This window comes from Pseudoliparis swirei, chromosome 15 (assembly GCF_029220125.1).
Source record: "Pseudoliparis swirei isolate HS2019 ecotype Mariana Trench chromosome 15, NWPU_hadal_v1, whole genome shotgun sequence".
NCBI classification, from domain to species: domain Eukaryota; kingdom Metazoa; phylum Chordata; class Actinopteri; order Perciformes; family Liparidae; genus Pseudoliparis; species Pseudoliparis swirei.
The window spans coordinates 17,066,027-17,078,011 of NC_079402.1; the positions used below are offsets into that span (position 1 = coordinate 17,066,027).

The 11,985-nt window shown below is 37.6% G+C and overlaps 1 protein-coding gene across 1 annotated transcript; it reads left to right on the forward strand.

Moving 5' to 3' along the window:
* Positions 1-5,806: 5,806 nt before the first annotated feature.
* amacr (alpha-methylacyl-CoA racemase) lies at positions 5,807-11,040 on the forward strand. The gene is made up of 4 exons (XM_056433199.1): positions 5,807-5,811; positions 7,274-7,460; positions 9,330-9,516; positions 9,647-11,040. Exons 1-4 carry the CDS (start codon positions 5,807-5,809, stop codon positions 10,054-10,056), a joined length of 789 nt encoding a protein of 262 aa, XP_056289174.1. The 3' UTR covers positions 10,057-11,040.
* Positions 11,041-11,985: the final 945 nt, after the last annotated feature.

Consider the following 11,985-nt stretch of genomic DNA (forward strand, 5'->3'; position numbering starts at 1 on the left):
CCTTTTAAATAAAGATAATAATAATAACAAGCATCAAGCATTTCATCACATTTAGTTTACTCCAATAAAACATAAGTCTGCAGTTTCATCTCTTTAAAGGGCCAAATAGCAGCTATTGCACAGCGTTCAATAACGCCAGATCACATGCTAATTATATGAATTATGTAAATCATTAAAAATGTTTCTCTTCTGCATTTTCAGCAGTTACTGTGAATTGGATTGGATTTATATTGTCTTGTTTAACTTTGATACATTATATTGAAAATAAATGATATGAAGTTCATATATTTTCAGCGACTGATATTTATTTTCTCAAGAGAATGACTGTTGTCGTTTTTGAGTTAACCTTAGAAGAGACTTTTTTCAAATCTGTCAATTGTGTTTACTTGTATATAACCTTATTGATTAAACCGTGCGATCAGAAGAGTGTAGTGATCCGCATTTACGGGTGTTAGACATTGGTCAGCCTCCTCAGCACCGTGGTAGAGCAGAAGCCCTTGAAGTTTACTTCACAAGAACAATGGCACAACGAACAAACATCCATTTCTTGTTGAGGCGTCTGACAGGTGATCACAACTGATGTGAGCATATCCAAAGCTGATACGGCATTTAGCAGAACAGATTCAGTACATCAGCTTTTTGTTGAAGCATGATTTAAAGTAATCTTTTAAAAATTATAACCAAAACCTCTTGAATTAAATCTCTTCAAGAAGGAGTCCCGCCAACCACAGCACACATGAACAATTTAATAAAATTAAAAAACAAAATTAAAAATAAAAGAAATTTTTTAATACCCCAATGAAATAAATCAAGTCATAAACCGGTCCCGGGGACCACAGCAAAGAAATGCCTCCAACTTTTAATTTTAAAAACTAAAGGAATCTACAATTTCACCAACCTAAAACCCTTTTCATTTAAGGATTGGAAAAATAAATGAGGGGTTTTTCATACCTGTAAATGCCCTTCCTTTTAAACCCCAAAAATTCATACATCTTTAAGGTTAGAAAAAAAGTGAAGAATTTCAATAGGGTTTGGGGAAATTAAATCAAAAGAAAACAGCCCCTCAACACATCAATTCCAAGACAGAGGCTCACCCCCCCATCAATAGAAAAATTTCCCGGGTTGCCCCGTGTGTTTTTTTAATTTCCAATGATTTCAATTTCTAAATTATAAATATGGTCCTGGGGCTGTAGAAAAACCTTCTGGCGGTGTCGGGGAAATCACCAGGATGGGTTTGTTCCCCCTTATTTTTCATGTTTGGTTTCTTTTTGTTTTACCTCTTTTTTTTTAAAAAGTAAAAAATTTGTTGTAAACAGAAAAGCTAAAAAGGGGGGAGTTTGGGTTAGCATTTTTTTAGCTTTTGGAAAATAAAAATTTAAAGGTTCTTGTAAGATTTTGGGCGTTTTTTTAAATTTAAAAAAAAATTATAAATTATATGTATGTTAAATGTAAATTCATTTATTCCTATGTATATAAATAATGAATATTTATAGCTGTTCAAAAAATGATAAAAACCCCAAAATGAATTAAAAAATCTTTCCATGATCTTTTTTAAAATGGATATTTCAGGGTTTTTTTTTAAATTGCTAAAAATTTTCCTTTCATTTTTTTCAAATTCTTAAATTAAAAAATAAAAGAACTTTTGGTTTTACAAATCTAATGAAAAAAATGAAAATTAAAAAGGGTCTGAGCTTCCCAAAAACACTGTTTTTTTACTGGGTGAAAATTTTAAATGAAAGGGAAAAAAAATTCTTAACCCCTTTAAAAAAGGAATATAAGAATAAAAGTGAATATCAAATTTTTTAAAGGGGAAAAAAGAAAGAAAGCATGGTATTGGTTCAAAAAAAACTAAAAACATCGGGCATTTAAGAAAACCGTCAGTGCAGAATTAAAGAGTGGTTAAACCCATCTAGAGTTATTAGCATATTCACCAGATCGGCACTTTGAAACAGAGCAGCCTGACCCGAAGCGATAGTTGGTATTTTGAGCTGGAGGGAAGATTTCAAAACCCTTATGCACTTTACACTGGTGACTTTCGTATCTGTTAACACTCCATACCACAACTTTCTCATATTTGTATTGCAAATTGAGCCTTGGTGCAGGAGTTGTAGGAGGTCGTTCAGTGACTCTGGAAGCTATGGACTCTGATTACAGTGCTTCTGACAGTCATATTGAAAGTTTACTGATTAAAAGTGTGCACGACTTCCACTGTGTGTCAATCGATTGTTCCTGGGACCTGAGCGACTCGTACATTACTGATGCTAAAGTGTGGCCCATGCGTGGCTCTGAGGGATGACTCTTCTGTCACAAAGCTTTACATGACATACAGTGGCGGTATGAGTGTCATGAGAGCTGAAAGAGACTTCTCGAATCAGTTTCTGATAACTCATTCATCATATCGGTTTACACACGATCGTGTGTGCAGATGTGATTAGTGATAGTCTTTGCATATGAGTTCAGTGGTATCAACATGTCCTGACAATTGATATGCTGAGATTTCTAGAATAGTATGATTAATATGTTAGCATTCACTTTGATACTTTGATAAGACGTGTTAATAACGTTTGAACGTCGTAATGGTCATCAAGTTCTGTCTATATTTCTAACGAATATTGCATTTCAATTCTTTCAAGACATACTTGTCTAATTCTTCAATTCATCCCAATATCTTCTTCAAATGCTTCTAAAATGCCTCTGCAGTTTCCCATGTTTCCACGATGACTGAATGTCTTGCGACAGGCAACGTTTAGTCATCTTCATCAATATTTTAATGAGAATTTAACACATTCATGGACACGTAGTTCCAGGAAGCATGTAGGTTAATAGAATGAGCACTCTGCGACTAGCACTGTCTGACATTTCATGGCTGATATTATAATGTCTCACCTATTAGTCTGAAGATATGAGCAGTGACCGTTCTCATGGTATGAGCGAGCAGAGCGGAGATAGTTCATGATAACAGGCTGAAGCTGTAGCAGTCTAACAACTCAGTTTGGTTCTGTATGATGAGTACTGACTGCACATGTCTAACGTCCTGATATGTATGTAGTGGTGCGGATGAAGCGTATGTTAAGCTAATCACGCATCATCTTAACTAGGTTGACTCATGCCATTCAATTCTCGATTCCAGATCATTAGTCATGCTTGCTTAGTCAGTCATCGTTCAGCTAGCTATGATTTCAAATTCATGGGTTCAAATACTTCATATCTATGGCTTCATACAGTCTGACTATTCTAGAATTTTCAGTTCCGGCTAGCTTGATTAATCCTACAGCAGCACTAGTGGAACAATGATGACTTACGCATCATTCACGTTGATCAGGATGTTGTCACGTCTGACATTAGCTGCATATGTCATAACATTGATACATCCTCTATAGTAATGTGGCCATGTCTTAATTCTGCTATGGTAATGCTTGGAATAATTGCAATGTATCTCGATCTTTGCAGTAATTATTTATTCACATCACATAATATACCTAAGAATTTAATGTGTAGACTATGGTTTGATTAAATATGTGCATATATTTGTAAATGCTAAGACAAATAGTAGAAACTAGCATCTAGCAAATATTGTACATCAATGAAATTCGAGGTGGTATTCAAGCAGAGTCTAGATCAGTATTCTTAACTATATAACTCAAGTCATGGTCAAGACTCTCCTTCTCATAACTCATCTAACTGGATAAGTAATCTTATTAATTTCATTAAACTAATATGATATCCAACTCATTGCTACTTTATCGGTAGTTCGATTCCGTCAGATTAATCCAACGCTTAATTACAACAGTAGATAGAGGATCTGCGATTACGTAATCAAGAATATAAAGCTATATTCATGCATGAACTTAAATCGAGATTGTATAACTTTGATTTCATGTTAATTGACATTTGCATTAATTGTCAAGTATTCATACTCGTCCATTCATGCATTTGAGTCACTTATTATATTAAGATATTAATCGTTTTGAAATCTAGAAGACAGTCAGAAACTTCTACTATCACTATTATCAGTCTGTGAAGTATTATATTAGTCAACTATCTCAATATCCATTTCATAACATGATCTATCTAATACGGTTATATTACAGAGCAATCAATATAGTCATATATTCTTGTGTCTTGCAATGTGACTTATATTGAAATGTAACGATCGTCAAATATTGCACCTCTAGATTACTATTATAGACATGACATTGACTCGCATCCCATATGACTCACATCAGTCGAGTCTTTCCTTCAGAAATGACTGCATCATGATAACAGCTAATCGTGCTTGCACAGGTTATCACACTTCCTCATTGATGCATAAGATCTTTGTCTCTGAGAAGATCGCGTCATGATTACTTCGTGAAGAGACAGACTGGTAAGTGATACTACAGTTGATATCGAGTTAGGAAATCTCAGAAGATATGTGAATACTTCCTTATATATGTAATATTCTCAAGTACTTATGCACAGACTACTATAATGAGTACTAATATTGATTATCTCTTTCATATCAATAAGTTGAACTTGTATACTTTATCTGATTTTAATTCAACTAATCATTGTATGACAAAATTAGTTATATACTTAAATCATGACTTTAAATGTTACTCATGTACAATCTTATGCATTAATTTGTTAAATTATTAATATAAATACATAAAAAACTAAGTATAGCAATACTAACTAATATTATACATTATATATATGAAGTCTAACTCTAACATATTAAAATAATAATTTTAACTGTACATTTATATTTAAAATATTATCAAATCTAATATTCATAATAGTAATATTAATAATATATTCACATCTTCAATTTATATCATTCATATTATAAATAATATTGAATAGAAGAATCATATAATCAAATTGAGTTAATATTATTATTAATGTACTTAAAAGTAAATTAAAAGATGCAATTACTTGTATTATTAAAATTAATCAGAACATTGAATATATAGATCTTATTAAATAATAATATAATATGTATATATAATAGTTATTATAATAATCATTTAACGAAATTAAATATATGTTACTTATTATGATTTAAAAATTAATAATCTTGTAATAAGTTATACACAGTATTTAAATAGTATCACTTCTATTTTTATTTTTATTAAATGTCATTAATTCGTCAAGTCTAGTGATTTAGACTATACATTCAGTATGTACTATGATGCAGTATCAAAACATAGAATAGCTTATACAACACGTCATATCGCAAGTCTTGTTAACCTGTTCATGGTGTTACAGCTGACCTTCAGATCAGCTCCTAGTCCTGTGTGGCGTTCACTTCTGGCAAGTCTCGTTTACTGATGCGTAGTATATCCATGAGACGTGCAGTCTGGATCTGCGCTGTACTCATGTATTTCAAGCTGAGTATCTGTATTCCTTCTACTTTCAATAGGGCTAGATCTGTCACAACTGTTATAATTCAGTTACATCTTAAGCTATTCTCATTTAAGCCTAGCCACCATGACTGAGCGATTTCTACCTCAACAGTGAAGAGTTCTGACTCTACTCTCACCTTCAAGCCTGCATGATACTATGTACAACGATGTGTAGTTTGCTCTGCATACTTCTGAGCTTCTATCGGCTAGCCGAGATGCAATAGCATACCTCAACAGCTGGTGTCACCTGAAGTGGTCTCCTATGCTTAGTATGGCATCTGCATGGAATTCAGGAGAAGCAAATGGACTATTCATCCACATGATGCATCTCACTCACATTGTTTAACTATTACACGCTGTCTACTAATGAACGAGTGTTTCATACAGTTCTCTGTTCAGTCCTGCAACAATCTGCGTATATGCCGTAATTTTATTAGCTGCAGGCTTTAACCAGGTTACATTCATCAGATTAGACGACTGAATTTATACATTGAAATTCTATGACTTAACATAGTACTGACTTTACATGTGAATGATGCATCTTAGTAATAACATCATATAGATGATCAGATATACTAGAGATTAGGAAGAAAATTAGTCTCAAATTTCAGCAGTTACATTTTGAGTTCATAGTATTTATGAACTAATCTTAAGACTCATTAACTGGTTACTGTTGCTTGAGTATTTGAATGTAATCGATGAAGATTTATAGATAATCATCGATACAGTAATCGATTTGTTATGTAAGTTTCCTATTTGCTTTACATAAGTTATTAAAAGTAACATTATGTAACAATTGTACCTTAAAATAACAGCTTGAAAAAAATTGTGCTGCTACAATTACTTTTAATATGGCGATTTGCGTCTCCGCCATTGCCATCGGGGGTCTGTGGGGAAATAACTCCGCTATGTAAGATTCTGTAGCCGCCCGACCTGCTTTCTGGCAGTGATTACGCAATGTCATATAGTGCCACTCCACGCTCGCAGCTCCAGTATAAGGGAAGCTTTTTTATGTAGCTTTTGGTGTTGTCAACAATATTGTATTCGATCACACGTACTACATTCAAACATTTAGAAAACAACGATATCGGCTGAAAACGATCGGTATTTCATCTAAACTAAATGTTGTCATTCTTTTGGTTATGTTGTAACAATTACGCTAGCAACTCAATCAAGGGAAAAGGTACAATACGCTAAAAAAAGGGAATGGGGATCTACGAGTTCTGGTGTTAACTCTCTCTGCTCAAATGGTCGTAAAAGAAAAACACAGTCGATATGCGGAAACCCAAATGTTATTATATTAAATCAAATTCATTGCATCTGCAAGCCCCCAAAATGAACACATATACACTACAAACAATCAAACCCACTCAAAACGAAGAATAATCCGGATCGACAGTCCCAAAGTCTTTGCAGTCCACCAAAACAAAAGTAAATGACTGCACGCCCCAAAAGCGGCAAACAGCTGACCGACCAGGCGGAAGCGTGGCGGCGCGCGTTCAATCCCCGCGCTACTTCACCCTAGTCCGGTAGGTGCTGGGCCCAGTTCACAGTGTTCCTGCGCAGTCTTCGTATTAGTGATCCCGCCCGTTGGTATAAATACAAAATAGAAACAGTCGCCGGATTGCTTCTACTGGGCTGCATCTATCGTAACTGGGTATTTACGACACTGAAGTAAACGTTAAATACCTCAAAAACTGAAGGGGGCGCTAAAAGGGAAAAACTACATAATGGGGCTTTAAGTTTCCAGTCTGTAACGACTCTAATTAACTTTTCTTTTTCACACTAAGCAACCAGTGCGGTGCATTTCTTCCTTCTCACCAGGTAATCTGATACCTCCCTACCCGTCCTCCCCGATATACATGTACCACACGAGGTCGGTGAAGCTCGCGTCTCCTCCTTTCTGCCCCAGGCCTTCTGTCCCGGCTGGGCCGGAGCGGCGAGAAGCCGTACGCTCCGCTCAACCTGCTGGCGGCCTTTGCAGGGGGCGGTCTCAGCTGCGCTCTGGGGGTCGTCCTGGCTCTGCTGGAGAGGACCACGTCGGGGAAAGGACAGCTCATCGACGCCAGCATGGTGGGCCTTCTTACCGATGTTGTGTTTACATAAATATTACACGCCTACGACTATCGGAGTGTTTCCCCCTCCCCTGCTCGGTTGCAGTCCGCCAACACAGTAACTGCCCGTAATGGCTCGATAATTATGGCTGCAGGCGTCGCACCCTATTGGCTCATCAACCATTTCCCGAAGATTCAAGCGACTAATTATGACGATTAGAAATGTTTTGACTCAGAACCAATTATTCACGACACAGGGTGAAAAAAGAAAATGACAATCTCTTTGCGTAACTACTCATTTAGATATTCAGTCTCACTAGGATTACGTGACAGAAAATAAGCTCTCCTCTTCTTCACGTTGTGTACAGATTCTTGGCGCTCTCGTCTCGTTATGAGCCGCGTCGGGCGGCTGCTTTTCGGCAAGTTGGTTGACGCTGTTGCCTTTGAGAGGTAGAACTTACTTCCTTCGCGCCTGCAGCCATTGCTCCGATTGCAATCGGCAGTGACGGCGACGCTGGCCATTTGTTTCTGCAGCCTCCTTCACGTGCTGGAGCCAGACTGAGTCCAATCTCGGCCATTTCAGTTTGAATTGCATCACTTTCTTTCTATTCACTCAGAGGCAGTAATAACTTCGGCCCACATGCAGATTCAGAGTTTAACCCTCCTGTTACCTTAAGGTCAATTTGACCCCATTCAATGTTTAACCCTCCTGTTACCTTTATATTTCCTGACATATTTTACCCTTGGGGTCAATTTGACCCCAGCAATTAAAACCTCCAGAAAATTATTTGAATTAATATTGTTTTCCAAGTTTAAGTGTGAGGTACTTTATGTTTGTTTGTTGACTACCTAAATAGCCCTTTAAATATATAAAAAAGTTGATATTTCTTATATGTTTGACACAGTGAAAACAAATGGACCCGAAAGAACACCGACATTAAACATTGAATGGGGTCAAATTGACCCTAAGGTAACAGGAGGGTTAAGGAGCTGTCTGCTTATACAGTGAATTCCTTTGTGTTTTCCTTTGTGCAGTCTTTTCACAAGTGTTACAATAGCGCGACATTTCACGGGCATTTTCTTCTGGAGACACAGAGCTGCACACTCGAGAGACATGAAGGTGATTAGTCATCGTCTGGTATCCTCACCTGTCCTCTAAAAGCATTGGTTCTCATCTCGGGGAACGTGAAGGGGCTCCCGGTGGTACATGTGGAACATATTCTGTGTGTTTCCCTAGTCTGTCTTGATTGGTTCATTCCCTTCACCTGCCCTCAGCCACTCATCTTTAACTTAAACCAAGTCCTGCCTTGCTTCCTCTGCACAGGAGCTCGTGAGATTTTTCTAAATATATAAAAAAATTATATCCATTTAAAAAGATTCAAAAATAGTAGTTATTTAATAAAAATAAAATAAAAATTCATACATTCAATTTAATATATTCTATTCTAAAGGAAAGAAGAGAAAATAGGGACTGTGGTTCAGTGGTTAGCAGGTCCGTCTTTATTTTTTTAAATTTGTCAATCAGAAGCATTTATTAGTCGTTTCATCAGGGGGTTGGCGGTTCAATCCCCCCTCTAGTCGATGAGTCCTTGAGCAAGACACTTCACCCTGAGTGGTTCCCTGTGTCTACGGTGTATGAGTGTAACGTGATTGTAAGTCTCTTTGGTTAAAAGCATCAGCTAATTGACATGTAATAAATTCCTAAAGCGTATAGGGGTTGCAATCAAGGGGTAGTTTCCCAATTAATGACTTAAACAGAAACATGTACGCTCGGTGCTTTTATATTCATCTATTTTACTCTCTATAAATAGTAATGCATACAATAGAGATGAAATATATTGACCCTTTTGACCCTGTGTTCGATCTCCCTGTACCTCTGCGTCCTCAGGTAGAAGGAGCCGCGTACGTCGGTTCGTTTGCGTGGAAGTCTCGTGGCATCGGCATGTGGGACCGTCCTCGAGGGGAGAACATGCTGGACAGCGGAGCGCCCTTCTACGACACCTACCAGACCGCGGATGGGAAACACGTGGCCGTGGGAGCCATCGAGCCGCAGTTCTACACACAGCTGCTGAAGGGTTCGTAGGGGGGATCCAAAATGGAGGCGATTTTGTAGATAAAATCAGCTAGCTGTGCTTCTCTGTCGAGTTATGTTATAATATATAGATATAATATTATATATATATATATATATATATTTCTCCCCAGGTTTAGAGTTGGACGCTGCAGCGTTGCCTCCTCAGATGAGCGTCTCTGATTGGCCGGAGCTGAGACGGATCTTCACACAGAGCTTTGCTTCAAAGGCCCAGGCGGAGTGGTCGAGGGTCTTTGACGGGACCGACGCCTGCGTTACGCCGGTGTTGTCCTTCGAGGAGGTGAGCTCGCACCCACACAACCAGGAGAGGGCCTCCTTCGTGAAGGACCACAGCGGGGAGGAAAGCCCCCGGCCGGCCCCGGTTCTCTCTCGGACCCCTGCGGAGCCGTGCCTGGCCCCCGACCCCGCGATTGGAGGACACACAGTGGAAGTCCTCGAGGAGTTTGGGTTTACGTCAGCGGACATAGACCAGATGCTGAGAGCAGGGGTCGTAGAGGTCAACGCTGTCAAAGCAAAGCTGTAGAGACATAATTGATGTCAGAGATTTTGACCCCATAAAAAAACACAAATTTATCATTAAATACTGATTTTAAAATTAAAATAAAGAAGTTTATAAACACTCGTGGTTGAAGTTGATGCTTCAGAAACAAAAGAAGTGGAAATACAACGCAGGTTTTGTGGTCCACGTCGAATATAAATATACAGGTTGCAGATGTTTGTGCAAATCCAAAGTGCTGCACGGCGAGGCAATTTAAAATATGCATCACTTCATTAGTTATTTGTGTGTATTGCATGTTTACGATAAACAGCAAGCACCTGGAGTGATGGAAGTCATCACATGAGCAGAAAATAATAAATACAAGATGACAACAAAATATATTTTTGGGGATTTTTTAATTTGTTTACTTATCAGTGGCATTTATTAGATTGTAATTTATTTAATTTGAGGGCCGGGTGCAATAGTGTCCATCACTCATTTATACTTAAAATATTGTTCTGATGTGTGCACCCGTTTACTTAAGGTTGTAATACTACATTAGCCATCGCCACGAGAAGTAAATTGACATTTAAGCCTGGCTGTATAACAATTTTGTAAAATAATCATCATAAAGATGCAAATGTGTGAAACGTGAATGTTGTGTATGAGCATGTGAAGTTGAGTTGAAACGGGGAGTGGGAACTGAATGTTGGAATGACTTTCAGCTCAACAATAAGCTTATGGACTTAAGGTAATATGATGGAGAGCAGATTATTGGTTTATTACATTGTATATTTTGTCTTGAGCCAATTTGTTTTAAGCTGTCGAGACAAGAACTGACCCATTGGGAAACTCCAATGTGGCTCGAAAATGAGCATAACATGTCAATTTTTGATTTATATTGTAACAAATATGAATACAATACCTTCTAAATGTTGCAGATTGAAGCTGAACCTATACCTTTTCTGTATTTTATATTATATAGAATAGTATTGTATTGCAATGATTGACTGAATAAAAATACACAAATACACAACAACAATTGTTCAAAGGGATTTCGTAAAAAAGAAACGTGAGGATTTTGATGTCCATGCTACGAGTTTCCTGATTCCCAGTGTGGTGATTGGTCGGCTGCGTGTCACTCGACCTCCTGTGGAGGCCCCGGTGGGTTCCGAGGACCTTTTACAGACCAGTGTCCTTCTCTCGGTGTGGGCATGTGCGTCCACAGCGGCGTTCCCTTCATCTGCAGCTCCTGCTCTGACTGTGAATGTGCTCTTGTGTACGTGGTTGTAGTTTAAACCTGAGGGCATGCAGCGATGTGAGGAATGTGGGTGGTGTGACTCCAAACATCTGACTCTCACGGTGCCGGGCCCGACCCGGGACAACTGTCTGAAGACGAGGAGCATGAGATTAGTCCTGGCTTCAACACAGTTTGATATATATTTATATTTATTTATTTATACATATATATTTATTCATATATATTTATATCTTTACTTATATTCATTTATATATATATATTTACTCATGTATATATATATTTATTTTATATATATATATGTAAGCTGAATTCTGCAGAGTTGTTTTGGACTATTACGTCTCATTTCTGTGACAGGTGTTCTGCAAACTAGGAAAATAGAAGATTTGAAAAAGTCCAAAGTGTAATTTTGTAATTGTTGGATTTGAGTAGAATGTTGTGTGTTGCTTTAAAAAAACCTTTATGGAAATTACACAATTACTGCATAGAAGTAATTTCGCTAATGGCGCCATCTATTACATAACAAGGCCCTTTAGTTCTAAAGAGCCTTATCTCCCAAGGTGCAATGACACTTATTTCACTGTAAAACACACTGTACTCCAGGGCTGCTGCGAATGGATTATTTTGTATTATCTGCCATTTCTTTTCCGAATTAATAACTAGGCGTCTGACACACACACTCAAATCTGCCAGATGACAGCGCACGTAGATGTGCA